We start from the raw sequence: 27,338 nt of genomic DNA on the forward strand, positions 1-27,338 counted from the left end.
TTCACGTCTTGATGAATTATATTCTTTTGCTTGGCTTACGTAGTTATCAGTGCTTAGAGATACAAACTGATATAATTTATTATAGTTGACTTAGTTTTGGTCTAGTGGTCTCAATGTAGGACTCATACGGTGGACAAAATCATGATTTGAAAATCTTGAAGAGTCCCTCTGTTTTTGGAGTAACATCTCTCTATGTTTCTGTTTTGACTCTTTTCTATCAGCTTCTTCTTATTTGCTTATTTTAAAGTATCATCCATCCTTATTATTACATGTTTATGGATTCCATCTGCAATTGCTTTATTTTGTTGCATCATAGTTAATGCTGACAATGGCTTTGTATTTTTGGTGGTGGTTCTTTTTGAAGGTTGAGAAAGCTCACAATGCTGACCTGCACTGTGTTGATTGGAATCCTCATGATGTTAATCTCATACTAACGGGGTAATATATATATATATATATATTATATATATATGTTACTTTTTCTCCTTTTTTAGGTCCATTATTCAATCATACACTTCTGGTCCCTTCAATTTAAGTAGTTGAAGCATTATGGAGGTATATTTTTGACAGTTCTGGTGCTGATGACACTTAAAAACACAAGCAGCGTCTCCATTGAACCTTTGACTTACAATACCACATAATTTGTGTTTACATTTTCTGGTGGCACCTTTAATTTGCCATGCTATTTATTCAGGTCAGCTGATAATTCCATTCACATGTTTGACCGTCGAAAGCTCACTTCTGGAGGAGTTGGATCACCTGTTCATATATTTGAGGGTCACAATGCTGCCGTGCTTTGTGTACAGGTCCTGGTAGATTGACTGCCGTTGAATGTGTTATTTACCAGAAAGGAGTTATTTGTTTGGATTTTATGCTTGTTACTAATATGGAATTGCATTTGTCTTCAGTGGTCTCCTGACAAGTCATCTGTATTTGGGAGTTCAGCAGAGGATGGTATCTTGAATATCTGGGATCACGAAAAGGTATGGAGGCTAAACCATCTACATACTGTAATTTTTTGTGTTTTTATTGATGGTATTATCCGGCACCCAACATATGGTAGCCTTCAGATATATGTGCCAGAGGGGGAACTCAAAGAATGTTTTGCTTTGCTAAGCCACTACAGAGCGTTAGATAAGGAATGATGTTGGGCAAACCATGCCACGGCGACATGCCATGTGTGTGAGCATAAGTTTTTAGTTATCTGGGATATTATTTTGAGGAGAGAACCAAAAAGTGGACATGGGGCATTCTTCCTTTGTACTTAGTTTTGGTCTGTTGGACAAGCACCCTCTCTTAATTGGCCTCTTTTCTTGTTTTTGTTTCTCTCTCTCTCTCTCCTTTTTTTTTCACATGTAGATAGGTCAGATTTGTGTGGTGTAAAATACTCTATTCATTTCCTCGTGTCTTCTCTCTCAATTTCCCTCTGAATTCTCTCCTGATCTCTCTAATTTCTCTGTAATCCTCCCCGAATTCTTGCTATATTTCCCTCCCTTTCAGTCTGATTCCCCCTTGATTTCTTCCAATTTCTATCAAAACCTTGGGCAAATCCTAGGTACATGGCACCTTGCTACCTACTCAGGATGTTGAGCCATATAAAGAAAGAAAGAGGGACATGCAAGGTTGTTAAAATCGGGATTTTATGTGGGATCGACAAAGGGTCCATAAAATCGTATCGTAAAATCGAATCGTAAAATCGTAAGATTTTAGAAATAATTAAAAATACCCTTTAATTTTTGTAAATATATGTTTATAATAACATAATTTTGTGGAAAATGAATTAATATCATTTAATAGCCTAATTATTCCTTATTATAATTCAAAAGATGATATTTCCAAAATATAGCTCAAAAACTAGCAGGTTGGTATAGGCAATTTAAAGGCAAAATATAGGTAATTTAGAGGTAAAATATAGCTTATAATTCTTTAGAGGATGCTTCCAACGTCTTCCATTAGATTTAGATTGTAATTTTTTCTTGATTTAACATTGATTAAATCAAGTAATATCCCGATTTGGAGTTGGGTGGTCCATTAATTAATTACTTGTTTGTCTTGATTTACTTATGTAATCAATGTTAAATCAAGTAAAAATTATAATTTAAATCAAGTAAATTGGAACTTATGCAATTAATGTTAGATGTTATGTGACATTGGAACTTATGCAATCAATGTTAAATCAAGTTCCAATTTAGAGGCAAAATATAACAATTCATTACATAAGTTCCAATGTCAGATGCTATGTGACATTGAGACGTTGGAAGCATCCTCTAAATTACAACTTAAATCAATTGAGGTCTTTGAATCGTAAAATCGTTTGGGGATCTTTGAAGCGTAAAATCGTAAAATCGTACATGTAAAATCGAGATTTTATAGGATTTTATCCCAAATTGGATTTTACATGGGATTTGAATCGTTTGGGGGTCTTCGAATCGTAAAATCGTAAAATCGTACGCATAAAATCGGGATTTTAACAACAATGGGGACATGGATAACAAAGAATAGTAAGAAATTTTTTGGGTTCTTAGCTATCTTTCCCTCTGTTATCCTTTGCATATTTGGTGTTCTTTTATGGTTATTTTTTCATGCTCATTGATTCTGGGCATGGGGCTACCTTCCTGTCTCAATTTTTCTACTTTGCTGCTCTCTTCCCTTCTCCTGTCTCTTAACACTTTATTCAGGTCTAGCAAGTGATATGTGTTTTGACGCAGCGTGTAGCGCGTGTGTGAAAAAAACACACCAAAATAAACTCTTGAAAGAGCAAACTTCAATGGCCGAAGCATGGGTTTCAAGAAGATGCAAAAACAAGACTGTTTTGCCAAGAAAACTCAAATAGATTGCTGAAATTTGATTGAGAAAAACTTGATTACAAACTCTAGATCCTAGGTATATTTATAGTGTTTGGCTAATCCAAATCTATCTAATATTTGGAAAACAAAATTCAACTAGAATTCTAATAGAAATAAATCCTAAATAAAAGTCAACTAGAATCCTAATAAAAATAAAACTCTAATCAAACATGAAATAGAATCCTAAATCAAGTAGAAACATGAAATAGAATCCTAAATCAAGTAGAAATATAAAGTAGAATTCTAAAACTTAAGAAGTATTAAAATAACATTATGGCACTACTATTTTGGTGATACTGTTCCGGTTTAGTTGGGTTGGCCTTGGGCCGAGTCTTGATTGGTGACCGCATCATGTTTGGACTATTGTTTTTGGGTCTGCTACACAGTTCCAAACTCTGCATTATTATCACTATTTTGGCAAACTGTAATTCGAGCTTGTTATGCCAAGGAATATTGACTGAAAGACAACGCGATGGCAGGAAATGCTGAGTTTTATACTGTACAATACTTGGATGTCATATGGCATGTGAGTTAGGATCCATGTGGGAAGTGTGGGGAGTAAGGCAATTGGTTCAATATTCTTGTAGAATGGGCATTTAAGAGTTAGTTAAGGAAGCATCTCAAGGAGCTACTTCATGCTATCTTCATTTAGCGATCTCGAGCTATGTTTGGTGCTCTTGTTTTGACACTATGATGGTAGTCCTTGATAGTGTATTGGCTACTAGGCACCTTCAAGTTGACAATTAAGAGAAGATATCACACACTTTTTATTGCTGGCTTTCTGATCAACTTTAGCCATGCAAGGTGTTTCTTCAAGCTAGATTTGAGGTGTGGCTACTATCAAGGGAGATTGTTGGAGGGGATAAGCCTAAAATAAAAATGTGTTATGCCCTAGGTGCCTGAGCACAGCTTTGGGTTGCATATTAAGTGATTATCAACCCACCCAACACCCCCTCCCACCCCCCCCCCCCCCCCCCCCCCCCCAAAAAAAAAAAAAAAAGAAAAAAGAAAAAAAAAAGAGAAGAAGAAGAAGAAAGAAAACCACCTCCCTCTCCAAACACATAAACATCTCCTTCGCTGTAATCACTTATAATGTAACAAAGAGTTAATTCTTTTACATCATTTTACAAACCAGGATGATCCTCAAACTCTTGCTATTAAGTGTTTAATCACATCTTATAATTGAACTCTACTTTTTTCATCATTGGTTTATGGTAAAACTGGGCCATAACACCTTAGTTGACTCCACCAATTGACTCGGCAGTAACCAGCTGAATTGCTGCTTCTGGGGTCCTGATATTTGATTCCCCTGTCAATTAACCAGTTGACCTCTTCATCTGTTTTTTTCCCAGTCAACCTGACAGTTGACTTTCAAACAACCAGTTGACCTACCTGTGTTTCTGGACCTTCAGTAGTCAACATGCAATGGTGTCCCCTCCAGTCAATCTTTTTGACATTCTGTTTTGGAAACTGATAGGACAGTTGACTCTTGCCTCCTCTGGTCTTCGTGGACAATTACACAGTTGAATACCATCTCAGCTCCACTGGGACTGTCCTTAGATTCTTTTCTTACAGATTGCTACTTGGTTTCTGTCTCCTTTATCTGTGCTTCTCTCTCTGTTTCTGCTGCTTTTTCTTTTCTTTTCTTTTTTCGCTCATCTCATTGTTCTCCTGATTTTTTCTTGTCATTCTTTTCTTTGTGCTTCACTTTTTGCTATCGGAGCTGACAATTTCCTTTCCTTTTCTTGTTCACTCTGTTCATCATTTGGCTCCCTAGATGCTTCATGCTATTTCTTATGGTTTATTCTGGCATTTGGGGGAAGTTGTCTAATCCAGTAGGATAATCCATGTTCAAATATTCCAAATTTCATCTATATTTTGCAGTGATAATTTGTTAATTTAATTAATAGTCTTTAGTTCTTAAACTCTTTCAGTTATTCCTCTTATTCTTGTTTCACTCTGTAAGAATTTTTGTTCTCAACCTGTACTTGTAGAAGTTCCTTATGGGACATTTTAACTATTCTGTTAGCTGCTTTGTTATTCTCTACAAGAATGAATTGATAAATTTATATTGTTTCAGATTGGTAAAAGACCGGATAATGCTTTATCTAGAGTTTCAGATCATCCACCAGGCTTGTTTTTTAGACATGCTGGACACAGGTATGGTCCTCTTGTGACTAGCTGGCTAGTATGTATTTGATGAAGTGTTTTGTGGCTAGATTTGGGTACTAATTGATCTTGGAAGCAAATGATACATTTATGCTTTTCCTATTGACTCATACAGGGATAAGGTTGTTGATTTCCACTGGAACTCATGTGACCCTTGGACAATTGTCAGTGTGTCTGATGATGGTGAAAGTACTGGTGGTGGTGGAACACTGCAGGTATTTGCAACTTTTCTGCTAGTTTTTTTGCGATCAGAGTGTTGCTTTACCCTCTTGTAAGAGTTTAAGAAGATTCCATAACTTATGTTTTATTTACATCCTTTAGGTGTGACATGGAGACCAGCACATTTCAGGATGGAATTATATTTATAATATGTTTTAACTGATATTTCTTTGAAACTAGTAGAAACAAGTTTAGGGACTGATTGATTTCATTGCTTTTTCCAATTTTCTACGTTCATTTTCAAACTGTGGAAACAAAAAGAGAAAAAGTTGTTTGATTTTTTTGTTTTGTTTTTGTTTCCAAAAAAAAAAAAAAATCCAACACATTTGCAAATCTTGGAATTTTTGGAAACTTCAAAATTGATGTTTCTATGTTGGGTTCATTTCAACCCTACACATATAAAAAAGAAACCACCCTCCCAAGCACCACACTTGGTGGGGAGACTTGCAATGATTGACATGTCGTTGATGACTTGTATTAGTGACCTCGAGATATAGTCATTTTTGACTCTCGAATGACCAAATGGTAGGCATACAACATGCATAGGAACCCCATTGGTCTTTTGCCCCTCTGATGAGTAGTGTAACCCTGATGGTGGTTGGTGTGGTTTGAAGGACAACCAAATCCTTGATGGCGATTGGCATTGAAGTAGAAACTCTTCGATGAACATCAAAACTCTCCAATGACACCTATTGGAGAAGATAAGAAAAGAATGAGTTTGAGTTGTGAACGAGTGCATAAGAGATGAGGTTGTTATGAGAGAAAAGATAGGAGAATTTCAAACTAAAAGGATAACTGGAAGAAGAAATGAAGCAGTTCTAGAACAGAATGAGATGAAGTCAAGATCAAATTTGTTCTAATATGTAATGTAGTGTTGTGTTATGTACCAGCTATGTAGGGGGGTACCTTAGTTAGAGAAGACTATAGATGATGAGTAGTTACTGTTGTAAGAGCTTGTACCTAGTGACATAGCTTAATTGCTTGTAATTCGAGGCAGTTAGCTGCACATGGGTGGCTGGACCAGGTTATATATATACAAGCTGTCCACACCTAAGGAAAAATATCTAATACCAGAATTATGATATTCTTTCGAATCTCTCTCTCTCTTCTCTTCTCCCTCCATTCTCCGTTCTTTTAATTCCTTCTAAACTTCTTAATTCTTCATCCTTCTCTAACATTCTCACTAAATTGGTGAGAGAATTGATCAGATCCTTTGGGAGCTGATATTTTGGTATCAAAGCAACGCTCTTGGGTGTTGTTCTTCCTGTGAAGTTCGTCACCATGGTCGATAGAACAAGGATGAAGCAGACGGAGTCACAACTCTAGCAAGTCACGGTGGTGATGGCTGATATGCATGTGCGGATGGAAACTCTAGAGTCATCGGTTGAAATGGTGGTGGTGACAAGGATTGATAGGATGATGGAGAGAGGAGAATCAGGAACAAAGCAATATGTTACACAAAACAGATTCGCGATCAGATGAAGGAATAAATGCATTAATTTATGAGGATGTTCTCCAGCCAACAATTGGTATGGCTTTTTGCTAAATTTCCTCCTAGGGAGCGATCGAAACCAATCCTTCCTGGAGTGGGAATGGGACACCGACTAGTAAGGTCATTAGAGTTTGGGATAGAACCGAAGATTATGGGGGATAACACTTTAGAGAGTAGACAAGAGACTCAAGTTAATTGCAACCAGCCGAGTTTCCCTGCACCGAAGTTGGAGATACCACTGTTTGATGGGGACAACCCAAGGTGGTTGGTGAGACGTTATGGATGTTCACTATGTACAATGTGCTCGATCAGCAGAAGATTACATTAGCTTCTGCCTACCTCAATGAGATGGGAGATGCTTGGTTCCAAGGGTGGATTCGAGTGAGAGGGTTGTCCATGGAATGAGTTTGTAAATGAGTTGTGTGAGAGATTTGGGGATAGGAGTATGATGGATATGGTCGAAGAATTCAATAAACTCAAACAAGAAGGAACGGTAGAGGTCTACCAGCTCAAGTTTGAGGAACTAAGGTCATTGATGATGATCCATAACCCCTACCTAATAGAAGAATATTTTGTATCAAGTTTCGTTAGTGGTTTAAGTGATGAGGTGAGGCTAATGGTGAAGATGCTGCAACCCCGAACCATCAAACGAGTGGCTGAAATTGCCTGGTTGCAAGAGCTAACTGTAGAGGCCTTAATGAAGAAGCAGAGAGTACAAATCAGAGGGGTAAGCTCCAGCGTCTGGCAAGTAGGAAAAAGATGAGTTGGTAAGGAGGCAGGTCAAGGTCACAAGGGGATACTACCCTACCAGGGGCTAACTGCGTGCAAGCACAAGGAAGAAAGATGATGGAGTAGAGACGACAAGCAGGATTGTGCTACTGTTGTGGTGATAAATATTTCCCAGGACATAGATGTAAGAGACAATTACTTTTGTTAGAAGGAGAAGAGGATGAAGAGGTGGAAGGAGGAGAACCAAGTAGACCATCAAAGGTCGAAGGAGAGGACAAGAGAGATATTTCCTTGCATGCCCTAAAGGGGTTAGCAAATAGCAAGATTATCAAGGTAGAAGGAAAGGTACAAAACTATCAATTGATGGTGCTTATTGACAATCGGCTTGCATGGGATTTTGTTGGGAGATGCATGGAGAAGAATTTGTTGTTGATTTGAGATTGTTGAAATTGGGAGGGTGTGATATTTGTTCTTGGGGTGGACTGGATGAAGGACGTAAACCCCATTAGTTTCGATCTCAATAAGATGGAGGTAACTTTTGAGAAGGAGGGACACAAAAGGACCCTCACAGGTAGCTCCGAGTTAGGGGAGGCTCAGGAACAGGAAGGGCAACTAAGGGTGACAATGAGCAACCAATTGCAAGACCAATGGGAGGTACATGAGATTGATTCATTTAACATACTTTTATTTGAATTTAGGGACCTCTTTGTTGAACCAAATTCGTTACCACTCGAAAGACCTTATGATCATGCCATCAACTTCAAACCTAACATGGAACCAGTCAATGTGAGATCCTACCGTTACTTGTCTAGACAGAAAACATAAATTGAAATATTAATCAAAGATATGCTACAAAGAGCTATCATCCAACCAAGCCATGGCCCTTTTGCCTCCCCCGTGCTACTTGCAAAAAAGAAGAATGGGACATGGTAGTTTTGTGTTAACTGTCGTCAACTACATGCCATCACCATCAAAGATAAGTTTCCTATATCTATCGTGGAAGATTTGCTTGATGAACTCAAACATGTTTTAGTTTTCACAAACTTAGACCTTAGGGTTGGCTATGACCAAATAAAAATGAAGCCTGAAGACATACTCATTAAGGGCACTATGAGTTCATAGTGATGCCCTTTGGACTCACTAATGCGCCAACCACCTTTTAAGCATTGATGAACCAAACTTTTGAACCTTATTTGCGTAAATTCATCATAGTATTTTTTTATGACATTCTTGTCTACAGTCCCTTTTTTGCCAAACATCTAGACCACCTGAGAACCACTTTTGAGATCCTTAGATTCAACAAATTGTATGTTAAGGTGTTAAAGTGTGCCTTTGCACAAAGGCAGGTGGAGTATTTAGGGCACATCATCTCAAATGCAAGGGTAAGCACTGATCCAAGCAAAGTAGTAGCCGTGATTGCTTGGCCTAGGCCTACCAATGTTAAGGGCCTTACGGGTTTTTTGGCGTTGATTGGCTACTACCGAAGGTTTGTAAAGGATTATGGGGTAATTAGCCATCCCTCATTGAGTTGTTGAAAAAGGATGGGTTCAAATAGAGTTCTAAGGCTGAGGAAGCATTTGATAAACTCAAGAAGGCAATGAGTGAAGTGCCAACCCTTCGATTACCAGATTTCAGTAAACCTTTCATTTTGGAAATGGGATTGGGGTTGTCTTAGTGCAGGAGGGTAGACCTTTAGCATTCCTCAGTTAGGCTTTAGGTCCCTGGCATCTTGGTTTGAGTATATATGAGAAGGAGTTGTTGGCGGTGGACAAATGGAGACATTATTTGGAAGGGAACAAATTCATGATTAGAACAGACCATGAGAATCTGAAATTTTTTGTTTCAACAAAAGTTACATACTCAGTTTCAAAGGAAGGAATGACAAATCTGATGGGCCTAGATTATGTTATACAATATTGAAAGGGGAGGGATAATATAGCTGTCGATGCATTGTCAAGGTGTTATGAAGAAGGAAGCTTTGCTGCTATCGCATTTGTTGTATCGAATTGGTACCAAGATGTAACTTCCAGCTATGCAGCTGATAGGAACACTACAGTTACTTGAGTAATTAGTGGTGGATCCCTCGGGTAAGCCTAGCTATACCCTTACAAATGGCTTAATTATATATCAAGGAAGATTAGTAATAAGGGGGTGATGATCAACTAAAGAGGAGGATACTAGAGGCCTTACACGAGTCTCCCATAAGGGGGCATTCGGGTATAGTGAATACCTACCATAAGGTCAAACAACTTTTCCATTGGCCAGGACTAAAGAAGTTTGTGATGGGGTTTATGTTAAGTTGTGATGTCTGTAAAAGGTGCAAGTTTGAAACAGTAGCCATCTCGAGCCTGTTACAGCTTGTGGCTATTCCATGGTAGCCATGGGAAAGCATTTCCATGGACTTCATTAAAGGACTTCCCAAGTCAGAACAAAGGGATTGTATAATGGTGGTGGTAGATCGATTCGCAAAATATGTCCATTTCCTTAGCCTAACCCATCCCTACACTGCACAAGAAGTAGCCACTCTTCCTAGACCAGTTAGTGAAATTCCATGGTTCTCAAGCATTAGTGTTTGACCAAGACAATTTTTATAAGTTTGTTATGGTAGGAATTGATGAAATTACTGGGGGTCAAACTACACAGATCCACCGCTTACCATCCCATCCGAAATCTAATGGCCAAACGGAGAGAGTAAACCAATGTTTGGAGACCTACTTACGTTACACCTATTTCCTACAACATAAGATTTGGCACAGATGGCTAGCCCTAACTTAGTGGTGGTACAACCCCAACCACCATAGTTTTATAAAGATGTCTCCCTTTGAGGCTCTTCGCGGGTACAACCCACCCCTATTACTAGCCCTAAGCAATTCATCTACAGTGGCAGCCTTAAGACACTTATTTGCAATAGAGGCATCAAGCCTTACAACTATTGAAAATTGAATTGGCTACATCTAAGAATGGAATGAAACAGCTTGCAGACAAAAGGAGGAGTGAAAGGGAGTTTCGGGTTAGGGATGCAGTGTACTTAAATCTCAAACCAGGCCACTTAAAGGCCTTACTGCAAAGGCCTAGTTCAAAATTGAATCCTAAATTCTATGGTCCTTTCTCAATTATTGCCAGAATTGGAAATGTTGCTTACTGGCTGCAACTACTAGAAGACTCCAACATTCATCCGGTATTTCATGTCTCTTTCCTTAAAGAAATAAGTGGGAACACAACCAATGAGTTCTTCCTGGCTTACTCTCCCTAACCCAGACAACAACACCATGGAACCAACATCCATAGTGGACTGACGAGTCATCTATAAATAGGGTGCCCCTATCACTCAAGTACTTATTCGATGGTCCAACCTTCTTTCGGACAATAACACCTAGGAATATCTTCCAAATTTACTCAAATCAATTCCCTCAAGTTGCTAACCTTCTTTGCATTCTTGAGGATAAGAAATTTCTAAAGAGGGGGGGGGGGGGGGGGTAATTGTCATGTACTAGCTATGTAAGGGGGGGTACCTTATTTAAAGAAGACCAGTGTTATTAAAGGCATGCCTAGGCACACCTTGGGTACCTGGAATGCTTCCAAGCATGTGCACACTAGCAAGGCGTGCCTAGGCCCAAGGTGCCTTGGGCTTGGGCACACTTGGATCTTTTTAATTACTTTTAGGGTTTTTATTTTTAGTTTATTTTATTTAATTTTTTATTGTTTAGGGTTTATATTTATTAATTCAAGTACAAATTTGACAATGAGTAAAATGTTACTACTTCAAATGCTCCAATTGAATTTGTACTTGATGAAGATGGAGAGGGAGATGATGTGGAATAAGAGGATATTAGAGATGATGTTTCTAATGATGAAAATATGGAAATGTTTGATTTTGATGATGAAGATGATTTTTAGATTATTTAAAATGTATAATTAGTTCATTTTAATTAAGATTTAAAACCTATAAATTGTTTAAGATTTAATTTAAGTTGACTTAAAAACTTTTAAATTGCATTTTTTGGCATATTTTATTGTTCTTTTCATTAATATATGTTGATTTTTTTTAAATTTCTTGATAACATGCTTGTAAATATGTTATTAGGATTTGGAACCTATTTTATACCTTATTCTTCAATTAAGATATATATTTTTTAATTTTTTTTAGTTTGCATGCACTCAGTTCCATTAGGCCCACGTCTCATTTTTCGCTTTGCGCCTTAGGCTCCAACACTTTTTTGCGCCTTAGTGCACCTTGGGCCTTTAATAACATTGGAGAAGACTATAGATGATGAATAGTTGTTACAACATTGAGGGATTGTACCTAGTTAGTTACTGCTGTAAGAGCTTGTACCTAGTGAAATAGCTTAATTGCTTGTAATTCCCAGAGCGTGGAGGCGGTTAGCTGCACATGGGTGGTTGGACTAGCTTATATATATACAAGCTGTCCACACCTGAGGAAAAGTATGCAATACCAGAATTCTAAAATTCTTCTGAATCTCTCTCTTTCTTCTCTTCCCCCTCCATTTTCTATTCTTCTAATTCCTTCTTAACTTCTTAATTCTTCCTCCTCCTCTTACATTCTCACTGAATTAGTGAGAGAATTGGTCAGATCCTTTGGGAGCTAACATGTTGTTTGAATTTGTTGTATCTTATACTTGTATTTTAGGATATCTCGTGTATATATTTCAATCTATGGATTAATGCACAGAGAGGAAGAACATGTCTTTTATTTAGCCTCCAAAACACTTGAACTCTCCTATTCATATTTTTGTTCATGGTGTTAGAGCCACCCGTTCTTGTGGCCGACATTTCCTCTTTATCTATGGATTGTAGAGTTCTTTAGATGCATGTCATGGCTAAAACCCAAGCAGCTAGTGAGACGTCCACCACTGTCCCTCATCCAATTAAAGGTACACAAGTTCCAACGGTTCTAATGGCTCTCAACAACCATTCCCTCTAGATTATTCTGCATAAACTAAATGGGACTAACTTTAGAGAATAGTCCCAATCAGTTTTGCTGATAATTAAGGGAAAATGGAAGGTTGGTTACCTTACAGGAGTAGTCCCCAAGCCTAACCTAACACAGAATCAACAACCTATGGCATTTGGGAAGCGGGTAATTCTATTGTCATGGCCTGGTTGATCAATTCTATGGAGCCGAAGATTGGAAGAACCTACGTGTTTTACAAGACAACCAAGGAGATCTGGGAAGCAGTACAAGAAGTATACTCTGACATGGAAAACACTGCTCAGTGTTTCGAGATTCAATTTGCTATTTGGACAGCAAGGCAAGGTACCAACTCCATTACTGAATATTATAATACCTTGATTGAATTGTGGCAAGAGATGGACCTATTCTATGAAATCACTTGGGAGTGTTTTGAAGATGGAATAAAATATAAGAAGATGATAGAGAAAGAGAGAGTGTTTGACTTCCTTCATAGTCTCAATCTGAGTTAGATGAGGTTAGAGGCAGATTGCTTGAAACTAAGCTTGTCCCATCTATAAGAGAAGCATTTGTAGAACTAAGATAAGAAGAAAGCAAGAATAGAGTGATGCTAAATTCATTAGGGTCTTCCAATAATGATACAAACCCACGAACATCGGCCATGACTACCTCAAGGATGAAAACTCTTTTAACTCATCTAGAGGAAAGTCCTAAAGAGACAAACAGTGATGTGACCATTGTAATAAGCCATACCATACAGGGGATACTTACTGGAAGATCCATGGAAAATTAGCAAATTGGAGGCCAAAGAATCAAAGGAAGGTAACCTAATTTGCCTATGTGGTAGAATCTGAAGTTAGAAAACTAACTAATCTGACCTTATTAGCAGATCAGTTGAAAGTATTGTAGTAGCTATTGAGCTAGACAAAGGTCAAATATGATGCTACAGATAATCCTAAATTGGTAGTACCTCTGGCCAAACAAGCTATACCTAGACACTCCTTACTTTCTCATAGATTCCCTATAGATTCTTGGATTATAGATACAAGTGCTTTAGACCACATGATCGGTTCACTCAAGGTCTTATTAGCCTATGAACCCTATGATCACAATATAACCATCTCCATGGCTGATGGTACAACATCTTTGGCTCAAGGGAAAGGGACAGTATCTTTGGCAGGCTTAATCCTAAAATTAGTGTTATATGTGCTTGATTTGAAATGTAATTTATTATCAATAGGAAAATGCTATTAGTACACCCATTTTGTACATCTTGGGCTACATAAGAGGGTATTATGACAAAAAAACCCCTCATGAGGCGCAGGGTATTTTGGTCATAATACCCCTTTATGTAGCCCAAGATGTACAAAATGGGTGTACATCTAGCATGATTCTTATCAATAAGGAAGCTAACTAGAGACGTGAGTTGTTTGGTAACTTTCTTCTCATCTCATTGTGAATTTCATGACATCTTCGAGGAAGACGATTGACAGTGCTGAGGAGAAAGGTGGTCTATATCATATCTCAGGGCCCTGTCATTTCCTTAGATCTAGGTCACACATTCAATCCTCCTTATCTGTTGTTTCAAATTCTAAAGTCATGTTATGGCACCAACGTTTAGGGTATCCTAGCTTTACTTATCTTAAAGTTTTGTATCCCTCTTTTTTCATCATTAAAAAGAGACCTTTTTATTGTGAGCAATGCATTCTTGCTAAACAAAGTAGAATTCCACATCCAACTCACGTTTATAAGCCTTCGAAACTATTTTACTTGGTCCATAGTGACATTTGGGGACCAGCAAGAACTCCTAATTTGATTAATACTCGTTAGTTCATCACTTTCATAGATAACCATACAAGAGTTTGTTGAGTTTTTTTAATAAAAGACAAATCTGAAGCCTATATTGTCTTCAAAATGTTGCATTAAATGGTGAGAAATGTATTTCAATCCTCCATCCATGTTCTAGGATCAGATAATGATCGAGATTACTTCTCAAATGAATTCAACCATTATCTAATTGAGCACGGATCATTCACCAAAGTTCATGCCCTTGCAATGATCCTCAGCAAAATAGGGTGGCAAAAAGAAAAAATTGCCATCTTCTTGAGACTGCTTATCATGTTTATTGGTTCAGTGCTTAATTCCTATTGGGGGGAAGCCATTCTCACAGCCTCATATCTCATTAATCAACTTCCATCTAAGGTTCTTGCATTCAGGACTCCCTTATGTGTCTTCCTTGAATGCTACCCTCATCACACTTAATCCTTAATTCCCTTTCCCCTAAGGTCTTTGGATGCACTGTCTTTGTGCACAAGCATCAACCTTCTCAATCCAAACTTGAACCTAAACCCTTAAATGTGTGTTTGTTGCCTATTCTCCTACCCAGCAAGGATATAAGTGCTATTGTCCTTCTACCTAACAATTCATTGTGTCTTGTGATGTCTCCTTTCTCAAGCATCAACCTTTTTACCCTTATATTCCTTTGTAGGGGGGCATACCTAGTACAAAGCAATATTGAGACCCCACTATTTCTCTTCCCACCTATTCACTTCCTACCTCTCCTTCTACTGTTTTTGTTTCTCCTCCCACTAATTGTTCATTACCTACCGAATCACTTACTGAAATAGTTCCTATTCCTACTCAAAGCTTGGTACCTTATCAAGGGGGAGACAAGAACAACCAAGTCCAGGAAGCTCAGTCTCTTGAAAAACCACCGTTGGTTTATTCCAGAAGGCCTCGTGATCCTGAACAAGGCCCATTGTCCAATTCAGAGATAAGTCTAGATACTAAAGATATGGAAAGAGTGGAATCTACCGGATTTGATGACTTAGACATCCCAATAGTACTACGGAAAGGGGTGAGATCATGTACTAAACATCTTATTTCCAATTATTTGATGTATTCAAACCTATCTCCTAAGTGCAGGGCTTTCACTGCTAGCATTGATGAAATTAAAATCCCTAGAAACATATATCATGCACTACATGATGAAAAATGGAAGGCAACAATTATGGATGAGATGCAAGTCTTAGAAACCAATAACACTTGGGATATTGCGAGGCTACCTAATGGCAAAAAGATTGTTGGCAGCAAGTGGGTATTTACGGTTAAGTATAAGTCAAATGGCAGTATTGACAGGTACAAGGCTACACTAGTAGTCCAATGTTTCACACAAACTCAAGTAGTTGACTACAAGGAGACTTTTTCCTAGGTGGCTAAGCTAAACTCTATACAGGTGTTACTCTCATTAGCTGTCAACCTTGACTGGGAATTGCACTAGCTAGATATCAAGAATGCTTGTTTGAATGGTGAGTTAGAAGAAGAGATCTATATGAGGATGCCACCTGGCTTTGAGACAGAGGATAAAAGGGGGAAGGTATGTAAACTAAAGAAGTCCCTATATGGCCTTAAGCAGTCTCTTAAAGCATGGTTCAAACAGTTCAATGATACTCTAAATCAATTTCGGTACAAGCAAGGGCAAGCATACCATATCCTATTTACAAAACTTAAAGTAGATGGAAAAAGGACAATTCTCATTGTGTATGTGGATGATATTATCTTCAAAGGGGATAACAAACAAGAAGTTGAGAATCTCAATAAGCAACTAAGGAATGTAGTTGAAGTAAAAGAGTTTGGTGAACTAAAATATTTCCTTGGAATGGAGGTGGCTAGAAGCAAAGAAGGTATTTTCATATCTCAAAAGAAATACACTATAGATTTGTTGAAGGAAACAGACAAGCTTGGTTGTAAACCTACTAGCACTCCACTAGAACCGAATTGGAAAAAATAAAGAAGATAGCAAAAGTGAATACCAAGTGGATAAGGGAAGATATTAGCGCTTAGTTGGGAAGCTAATCTACCTTTCTCTCACTCGTTCTGACATTGCATATGTTGTGAGTATAGTAAGTCAATTCATGCACTCTACCATGAAAAAACATCTTGATGCAGCAAATCACATCCTTAGGTATCTCAAAGGAACCCTTGGGAAAAGATTATTATTTAAAAAGAGCCAAGACAAGGGAATTATGGGATATGTAGATGTAGATTGGGCTGGCTCCATTGAGAATAGCAAGTCTACATTAGGCTATTGCACAAAACTATGGGGTAACTTGGTTACATGGAGAAGCAAGAAACAACTTGTAATAGTACAAAAGCAGAGTATAGAACCATTGCTCAAGGTATACGTGAGGTGGTTTGGTAGGAAAAACTAATAAGGGATCTAAACATACCTATATCCTCTCCAATTAGGCTCTATAGTGAACAAATCGACAATAAGTATTGTTAATAATTCAATGCAATACGACCGGATGAAACATGTGAAAATTAGCTGATATTTTTTCAAACAAGAGATTGAAAACGGGGGTAGTATAAGCCTTTCTTATGTTCCCACTGAGATTCAAGAAGCAGACATTCTTGCTAAGGCAAAGCAAAAACAAGGATTTGAATCAATTAGAGACAAGCTTGGAATGATGGATATCTATTCACCAGTTTGAGGGGGAGTGTTAGAGAAGATAAGAAAAGAATGAGTTTGAGTTGTGAATCAGTGGATAAGCGATAAGGTTGTTATGAGAGAAAAGATAGGAGAATTTCAAACTGAAAGGATAAATGGAAGAAGAGATGAAGCAGCTCCAAAACAGAATGACATGAAGTCAAGATCAAATTTGCTCTAATCTGTAATGTAGTGTTGTTTGAATTTGTTGTATCTTATCCCTGTATTTTAGGATATCTTGTGTATATATTTCAATCTATGGATCAATGCATAGAGAGGAAGAACATTTCTTTTATTCAGCCTCCAAAACACTCGATGTAACTCTCCTATTCATATTTCTGTTCAACACCTCTAATGAGAGCACAACCACAATCAAGGAGCCTCACTAATAGTCAATTGCACTAGCACTAAACCATATAGATTTGTAAGTTTCACCTTTGGCACCTCCTTAGTCTCTTCTGTAGCTTGCATAACCCCATATTCCTTTTCCATATCTTCGATAACACCCCCTTCTGCATCATCCTTTTTGTATCAAACAATAGACTTTTTGCCCCTCCTTTCAAGGTACTCTTCATGGATTTTCCTACAGATAATGATACATAGATTTTTTTTTCAATTCATTGAATGCATAGATTGCACTAAACCATATAGATTTTTTGTCAATTTATTGATGCGTAGTAAGTGGACGGTACCCAAAAGGCCAGTACACTACCATGTGTACGTTGATCATGTGTTTGTTCGACTGAACCAATGCTTATCTTTGCTGCAGATATGGCGTATGATTGACATGATCTACAGGCCAGAAGATGAGGTGGTCGCAGAACTTGATAAGTTCAAATCCCATATTCTTACTTGTTCATCCTGATGTCTCTAGAGAGTAAACCGAAGCCCCTGGTGTTTCCACCTTCCATTTTAATCTCTACTGAAAATGGTGAGGCAAATATGATTTCCCCAATCTGTTTGTAGCTTCAATTATTATTGTTATTATTATTAGTACTACTACCACTACTACTACTACTACTATTATTATTATTTTGGAGTTGGTCCAGATGTTTCTCTTGGTGGCTTTGTAGATCAGGTCTAGACATTGGAAGAGTTTTTTTTATTTTTTTCTTTTCTTTTGGTTGTGATCTCTCTTTTCTGTTGACCCTTAATTATGGAATGGAGGTGGATGTGTAGGAACTGTAGGTGCGGCACCATAGAGATATTTTTTTTATTTGAATCAAACGAGCGCACACACACATAAACCATTGCCCGAGTTTCTTGTGTGAAAGTAGACTTGCCGTGGCTATAGTTGTATCCACAATTTGGATGGTCGTTCCTTGACTTGCCCCCAAATGTTAGGTTAATTCCTATGAAGCTTGGAGTAATAATATTCTTTTATTCAATTCTGTTCTGTGTACTGAATCTCCCTGGTTGTGATAGCCACTGTTCTTTAGAAAGAGAGTGGACCTCAGAGCTTTGTGTCTGATACCTGTGTTATCAAGATGTACTCGGGGAAATTTCTTATGATCAATGCTTGAGTACTTGTACATGAGGAGGTGCTTTGGTTGGGACCGTGACATCTTTTCTATAACCCCATGGCCCTGCTGCATGGGCACACAAGCGGAGTCGGTAAGATTGGGTCGAAACCCAAGCCTTGGTCACGTGTAATAGATTTTATGGCTTTATATCATGGTTGGTCAACTAAGTCAAATATTGGTAGCCACTAGGTGGCATCTTTAATTTCCTATTAAGAGTGTATATTTTGCTTCAGTGGATGAGTCTTCAGAAGTGATTATAAAAATTATAAATTTGGGTCGTAAAAAATGATCTATTTTTTAAAGGTAACGGAAAGGTAAACATTGTGCATAAATATGATTCTTACAAAGTTAAAAGAATTCAGTATAAGCTTTTTATTTGACTTTTGAGGTTGGAATTTTGTAAATTGGTTGTAAAGTCGTAAGTAACTTTTTGAGTGAAAATTTTGACGCACTTTTTGGGTTGAGGACAATACTTTAAAAGTTTTTTGCCTTTTAAGAAACTAGAAGTTTGTTAATGGATAATGCTTGATGTTGGTTGTACTAAATGCTTTACAAAATTTACATGTAAGGCAATACATACTTATTTGTAAAGTAAGTAAAATAAATAGTAGATTTTAAACAAAAACACCATATATATTTATATATATTATTATTATTTTCTTTCACCTAATGCATTTGTAGATTAGTTTTTCTTGTTTGCACTAAATAGAAGAAAATATGGTGTCGAAGGGTCAATTTCATTTAGCATGTTTCATGGTGTGTAATGTCGTATGTCAATTAAATTAGATTATGAATTTTCAACTATTATTATATATATATAATTTTAATTTTTTAAATAATGTTTAATTTATACTAAATAAATAATTTAAATATAATGATGTGAGAAATATTCAAAATTGTTGTGCTGAAAGAATTAAATGAATAGATCTTATATAATTATTATATTTCAGTTATTATATTAATATTATTTAATATAAATAAAATAATGTTGTTTAGGAGATTAAAATTATATATATATATTAATGGGCATTGAATTTCTGTCAATGAGAAATTTTATTCACAGTGAGGGTTTTACTCTTCGCAGTCTTTTTTCATCAAAATTTTTTATCATTTTTTAAAAATCTTATTTTACCTTTCTGTTATCTCATCATATCATCTTCTTTCCCTTTTTACTCTGCATAGTCATTCTATCTCTCTTTCTCTCTCATTATACTCATTTTTTTCTTTCTCACACCAATCTCTCCATCTCTCTCTCCTAATGAGCACACACACAAATATGTATGTATATATATACAAACACACACACAGATAATTTACTATAATAAAATAAAATTAAAAATATATAAATAAATAAATTATTTTTAAATATTTGTATTTTAAATAATTATAAATTAACTAATTATAAATTTTTTAACTAATTTTAAATTTTAAATTATTGTGAGTTAAATTTTTGATACTTAAAAAAATTTAAAATTAGTTAATTTATCTTATTAAATTACTTAAAGATACATATACTTAAAATTAGTTATTCAATCAACTAATTTAATAAGATATATATCTTTAAAAATTAGTTAAATTTATTTAAAGATATATGTATCTTTTTAAAAATAATTTATTAAATAAATTCAACTAATTTATTTTTAAAAAGAATTAACTAATTTAATTTATTTAAAGATAGATGTATCTTTTTAAAAGAATTAACTAATTTATTTATTAAGTAAATTCAACTAATAAGATATAGGTATTTTTTTAAAAAGAATTTATTTATTTATATATTTTATTTTATTTTATTATAATAAAAAATAATTAAAATAAAAAAAATTCCCCAAAGCCAACTTTCAAGAAACATTGGGGAACAATTTGATAGTAAAAAAAAAATTAAAATTAGTTATTTTATTTTATTAAATTACTTAAAAATACATATATTTAAAATTAGTTATTCAATCAACTAATTTAATAAGATATATATCTTTAAAAATTAGTTGAATTTATTTAAAAATATATGTATCTTTTTAAAAATAATTTATTAAATAAATTCAACTAATTTATTTTTAAAAAGAATTAACTAATTTAATTTATTTAAAGATAGATGTATCTTTTTAAAAGAATTAAGTAATTTATTTATTAAAAAAATTTAACTAATAATATATATGTATCTTTTTAAAAAGAATTTATTTATTTGTATTTTTTTATTTTATTATAATAAAAAAGTAATTAAAAAAAAAAAAAACTACCCCGAAAGCCAACTTTCGAGGGCGTTCCCGACCCCCAACTTTCGGGAAAGTTTTTTTTATTTTAATTATTTTTTATTATAATAAAATAAAATAAATAAATACAAATAAATAAATTTTTTTTAAAAAAATAACTAAAAAATACAAATAAATAAATTCTTTTTAAATGAATTTATTTAATAAATAAATTAGTTAATTCTTTTAAAAAGATATATCCATCTTTAAATAAATTAAATTAGTTAATTTTTTTGAAAATAAATTAGTTGAATTTATTTAATAAATTATTTTTAAAGATATATATCTTATTAAATTAATTGATTGAATAACTAATTTTAAATATATGTACTTTTAAGTAATTTAATAAAATAAAATAGCTAATTTTAATTTTTTTTTTTTACTATCAAATTGTTCCCCGAAAGCTAGGAACCCAATGCGTCCTGAAAGTTGGCTTTTGGGGAATTTTTTTTATTTTAATTATTTTTTTATTATAATAAAATAAAATAAAAAATATAAATAAATAAATTCTTTTTAAAAAAATACATATATCTTATTAGTTGAATTTATTTAATAAATAAATTAGTTAATTCTTTTAAAAAGATCCATCTATCTTTAAATAAATTAAATTAGTTAATTCTTTTTAAGAATAAATTAGTTGAATTTATTTAATAAATTATTTTTAAAAAGATACATATATCTTTAAATAAATTCAACTAATTTTTAAGGATATATATCTTATTAAATTAGTTGATTGAATAACTAATTTTAAGTATATGTATCTTTAAGTAATTTAATAAGATAAATTAACTAATTTTAAATTTTTTTGAGTATCAAAATTTTAATTCACGATAATTTAAAATTAGTTAAAAAATTTATAATTATTTAAAATACAGATATTTAAAAATAATTTATTTATTTATATTTTTTTAATTTTATTTTATTATAATAAATTATCTGTGTGTGTGTTTGTATATATATATATATACATATTTGTATATGTGTTCATTAGGAGAGAGAGATGGAGAGATGGGTGTGAGAGAGAAAAAAATGGGTATAATGAGAGAAAGAGAGATGGAGTGACTGTGCAAAGTAAAAAGGGAAAGAAGATGATATGGTGGGGTGATAGAAGGGTGAAATAGGATTTTTGAAAAATGATGAAAAATTTTGACAAAAAAAAGCTGCGAAGAGTAAAACCCTCGCTGTGAATAGAATTTCCCTCTACCAATGGGTAGAATGTTGCATGCCCACATGAAGCTTCCTTGAAAATAACAAAATAGAAAAAGTTTTGAAACATTTTCCTTTATCTAAGAAAAGCAATGTGGAATGGTGCCAGTGAGTGTTTCTGTATTTCTGAAAGCTTTGTACTTAGAAGAATATTTGAGAGATTTCTTCCAGATCACAAACTACCTAGAACTCAAGGCCTTAAGCCCAACTAACACAGTTTCCTTGTTTAGAGAAGAAAGACTGATAGAAGCTTAGGTGTACTAATGAGATTATTAATTGAATCACACCAAAATCTTTGACCTTATTCTCTTTTGTTGTTATTAGATTCTTTTTAGTTTTTAGTTTTTTAAAATAGTGAAAATGTATTTATATTGATATTCTTAAAATAAATATTTTTGAAAACAAAAAAAAAAATTATAAGAAAAATTCAAAATAATAAAAAATTATTTTGGCTATTTTTATCATAAACAAGTCCAAAAATTTTAAAATCCATATAATATTACAGATAAAAAGAATGTATTTTTAGCAATTTCAAGTAGATATTTAAAATATAAAATTAAAAATAAATTTAAAACTTAAAATTAAAAATTAAAATACGAAAAGAATAATTTTTTTTCGATTTCATACATAAATAAGGGAGAAATAGCATAAGATTGCCCTAAATCAGGGGCATGCATATATCTAGGGTTACAAACAAGTAAAGAGTCCATAAATGTTCGGATTTGTTTGCTAAGAAGCTTTTCTGGGTTGAGCTTGAATTCGTGCTAAAAGATGAGGGTTCAAACTTATTTATTTAAAAATTTGTCAAGTTTAAATCTGATTCTGAGTTTAATTTATTTATATTTAACGAATTTTAAGTGAGTTTTATATAAGTGTTTTTTTATAAATTATAAATTTAAATATCATTAAAAACTTAATTTTAAACATATAAAATTAGTATATTTCAATGTAGCTTCGGAATATTAATCATATCTCTAGAAGTTCTTTAAATTTAAATTCTCTTTTTAAATACAAATTTATCTATAATGAGTTAAAAGGAAATGGATTAATGATAAGGATACATATGTAACAATAGTTGTAAATTTGAAGTTAGTTACTATATATATTTTAAATAGTGTCAAACAAGTCACTATAAATTTAAATAGGTATTTTGATAAATGTTTTTTCACGTCACCTTTATTGTAAACGTGGCGTATACATGGTTGCAATTTATATTTTCTCAAAATAAGTAATCAACACTAAATTTGAAAGAACAATGATTTATTTAGCTCTTCTTGAAAGAATAGTAATTTATTTGACACTTTCCTCTTCTTTTTTTTTATTTATAGGCATACATATTATATATAGGCTCGAAAATTTTATTTGGGAACTATAATTAAGGGTGTTCGATTAGACTTTAAAGCTGGTCAATATCAGCTTTAAAGTTATTTATTAAGTTGCTTAAATTAATAAATTTTGATTACTGTTTTAAAGGTTTAATCAGTTAGTGACATTTTTTTTTTATACTGGTGTATTAATAATATATTATATTCTGTATTATATAAATATAAATGTACAATATATATTAATACATATATATATATACACGCGATATATATATATATATATTTCACTGAATCACAAACAGAAGAGAGAGGCCGCCATGGCCAAGCCGAGCTTTCTTCTTCTCTGCTGGTTGTCTGTTCCCTTGTTTGCCGGTTCAATCTCCGTCAGAACCATCCCTCAGCGAAGCTCTAAATCATCAAGCGAAAGAAGCTGCTACAGTCACGTCTGTGATTCGTGGAGGTTCAGAGAGCTGGGGTTGGAGATGAAGGAATTTGGGTTCTGCAACTCGTCGTTGCCCTATGAAGTGAGGGTGAAGGACTTGGTGGATACTGGATCGGATGACGCTGCCGGAGAAGGCGCAGCAGCTCGGAGAGACGGCGAGTGGGGTGGCAAGGATATAGGGCTGCCCAGCTATGAGTGGCGGTCGGAGGCGCTGCACGGGCCGGGGTCACCAAGACAGGCCAACCCGGCAGCCACGCCACCTTCTTCGACCACCAAGTCCCCGGCGCCAACCCACCGTCATTCTCACTCCTGCAAAAACCATTGGCCAAGTCAGTAATACTAAATTCAAAATTAAAGCTCCTTTTTTTAGTCTTTTTTAAATTAGTTGTATACAATGAATAAATAAAACTTATAAAATAAGTTTGTTTTTGTGATCGAAAAGTTACATATTTGAGTTGTTAAAAACAAATATATATATATATATATATATGTTTAAGTGCCCTCATTTTGAAAATATCATCCAGCATGTTTGTTTAATATATGTTTGTCTAGCAAGAGTTCTAGACGCTTTAAATTTTATTTCTTTTCATAAATTCTTTACAACAACAACAATAATAATAAAGGTGATTTGATGTTGCATGTCTAAAAAACAACTTTTTCTACCAACCACCATCATATAAAATTATTTTGAAAGATAATTAATTAATTAATATAAATCATATTCTTTTATGTATTAAAGTCTTAGATTGTGTACATGCATATATGGACAAATTAAATCTAATTCTTAGCAAAAAAAAATTGTTTGTATGACATTAGAAGTAAGACCTTGTAAGTTGATTATTTTATGAGGGTTAGACTTTAAGACAAAGAGTCATTTTTACTTAATTTTGGAAAAAAAAATATTAATTAGTAAGATTTAATCACTTTTAAATATGAATCACATTTGTTTTGTCCTTGTTTAATTATTTTATTATAGGTTGTTTCAACAGAAGCAAGAGCCATGTAGAACTTGGGACATGCTGGATTGACATTTTGGAGCCCGAACATTAATGTGGCAAGGGATCCCAGGTGGGGAAGAACTCTAGAAACACCTGACGAATACCCTTTCGTCACTGAAAGATATGCTGTAAACTATGTCAGAGGCTAGCAAGATGTTGAAAGGCATTGAAAATACCACAAATTTGAACTCCAGACCCCTCAAAGTTGCGACATGTTGCAAGCACTATGCTGCATACGATCTTGAGAGTTGGCTTGGAACTGATAGGTATCATTTTGATTTCAAGGTAAGTAAGTAGCTAGCAATTAATTAAGTACCAAATTCTATTTTTTTTTTAATTGACTTGTTGAGATTTTTTTTTTTTTATATTTGAAGTAATTAAGGTAACCGAATTGTGTGTTAAAGATGGTGATGTTATTATTTAATGTGCTCATTTAATCACATCAACAATATGCCTATTTGCGTTGATCCACGACTTTTGAAAGACACCATTAGAGGAGAATGGGATCTTCGTGAGTATGGAAGATGGATGAAATTCAATTGAGAATTATATGTGATATCTTAATTGGCAATCAAAAACTCAATCCCTAAATACTTTTATCATCTTTTTTATTCTAGGTACATAGTTTTAGATTGTGATTCACTTGAAGTAATGGTAAATGGTAACAAGTGGCTAGGTGACACACCAGAAGATGCTGTTGCACAGACACTAAAAGCAGGTTAATATCCACTTTAGACTAATTGAAACCATGATCAAATCACAAATTAATATATTCAAATTAACCTGGTTTAATAATTTTGTTGCTCTTAGGTTTGGATTTGGATTGTGGGTGCAAAGTTAGCAGTTTCTATGGCAACTATGCAGCCAGTGCAGTGGCACAAGGGAAAGTTAGAGAGGCAGAGCTAGACAAAGCACTCAAAAACCTTTACACTGTGCTAATGAGACTCGGCTATTTTGATGGTAGCCCTCAATTTAAATGCCTGGGCAAGGCTGATATCTGCTGCAACCAACACATCGAATTAGCAGCAGATGCAGCAAGGCAATGAATTGTACTTTTGAAGAATGAAAATGAAACTTTACCTTTGAGCGATAATCAAATAAAGACTATAGCAGTTATAGGGCCCCATGCCAATGCCACGGAAGCCATGATCGGAAACTATGCAGGTACTCGTGTGTGTGTGTGCGCGCGTGTATATTAAAAGAAAACTAAGCACATGAATTGAATTTTTTGCAAGTAAACCAATGAGAATCTTTGGGTTTTGTACATGTACAGGTACCCCTTGTAGATATTCCTCACCTGTTGATGGCTTCTTTGTATTTGGAGAAGTGAAATATGAGATGGGCTGTAATGATGTTGCATGCAAGAATGAGAGTTTAATATTCCCGGCCATGAAAGCTGCTAAGAAAGCTGATGCTACTGTAGTTGTACTCGGGTTGGACTTAAAAGCAGAGGCTGAGGGTTCACAGAGTAGATTTGCTACTGCCAGGCTACCAAACTCAGCTAATCAAACGAGTTGCCAGCGTCTCCAAAGGTCCAGTCATTCTTGTAGTCATGTCCGGTGGCAGAATTGATGTCTCTTTTGCCAAGAACAATCCAAAGCTCAAGGCAATCTTATGGGTTGGGTATCCCGGCGAAGAAGGCGGCCGAGCCATAGCTGATGTTGTATTTGGAAAGTACAATCCCGGTAGGCTTTCCACCCTCACCTGCAGTGCAATTTTTTACAGAAATTCCTGTGAACTCAATGTAACCATTTAAGTTATTGCATTTTTAGGAGGAAGATTGCCTGTCACATGGCATGGAGCTGGCTATGTTGATATGATGCTAATGTCATCCATGTCACTGAGACCAATTGACAGTTTAGGATATCCTGGCAGAACATACAAATTCTACAATGGCTCGACAGTCTACTCGTTTGGGTATGGGCTCAGCTACACCTACTTCAACTACAGCCTCAAATCCTCCAAAAGATCACTCAACATCAAGTTACGCAAGTTGCAGCATTGTCGCGATGTGAACTATGCAAGTGCATACAAGCCCTCATGCCCTGCAGTTTTGACCAATGACCTGAAGTGCCACGACAATCGAGTTCGAAGTCCAGGTTCAAAATGTGGGGAAGAGAGATGGAAGTGAGGTTGTGATGGTTTACAGAGCCCCACCTAAAGGCATTGTAGGGGCCCCATTGAAGGAGCTGATTGCCTTCCAGAGAGTTTTTATGGCTGCAGGACAAAGTGAGACTATGAAGTTTGACGTAAATGCTCGCAAGAGCCTTGGCATTGTGGATCAAAAAGCTTACCATCTTTTTCCAGCTGGGATGCACACAATCATGATTGGAGATGGTACAGTCTCATTCCCGGTTAGCATTAGCTTCAAGCAATAAGATCCTGTAATCAAGTAGTAATGCAGAAGCTTTTAACTGTTCATTGTGCACGCACGCTAAAAAGCTTGGAAGCAAAAAGGCAGTAGATTGATGGTTTTTCCCAGGTTTAGAACCATAGTAAAAGATCTTTTTCAGCCAAAACATTGACGATGTTTTGAGGCTTTAGCACTGTAGTGAAAGATGAGAATTTAATGAACATTCCTTTTCAGTTCAGTCAGAGATTATACCATGCAATAAAACAGATCTAGGCATAACCAAATTTTAGATAAAAAGTGGAAGAAATAAGGAAAAGTGAATAACATTCTATAGAGGAAATCTATATGCATATTCTTTATTGTCCTGTGCA

General features: G+C 34.9%; 1 protein-coding gene and 1 pseudogene across 1 annotated transcript in view; both read left to right on the forward strand.

Moving 5' to 3' along the window:
* LOC127795066 (WD-40 repeat-containing protein MSI4-like) overlaps positions 1-17,981 on the forward strand; it is a 37,559-nt gene extending 19,578 nt beyond the window's left edge. Inside the window, exons 10-15 of the mRNA XM_052326509.1 lie at positions 365-438; positions 695-806; positions 909-983; positions 4,927-5,006; positions 5,131-5,230; positions 17,644-17,981. Of these exons, the coding sequence (XP_052182469.1) occupies positions 365-438; positions 695-806; positions 909-983; positions 4,927-5,006; positions 5,131-5,230; positions 17,644-17,739 (537 nt within the window). The 3' untranslated portion in view covers positions 17,740-17,981. The remainder of the gene's footprint in view (positions 1-364; positions 439-694; positions 807-908; positions 984-4,926; positions 5,007-5,130; positions 5,231-17,643) is intronic.
* Positions 17,982-25,008: 7,027 nt separating this feature from the next.
* LOC127794844 (putative beta-D-xylosidase) lies at positions 25,009-26,992 on the forward strand (annotated as a pseudogene).
* Positions 26,993-27,338: the final 346 nt, after the last annotated feature.

Source organism: Diospyros lotus, chromosome 2 (genome assembly GCF_014633365.1).
Source record: "Diospyros lotus cultivar Yz01 chromosome 2, ASM1463336v1, whole genome shotgun sequence".
In the NCBI taxonomy this organism is placed as follows: Eukaryota; Viridiplantae; Streptophyta; class Magnoliopsida; order Ericales; family Ebenaceae; genus Diospyros; species Diospyros lotus.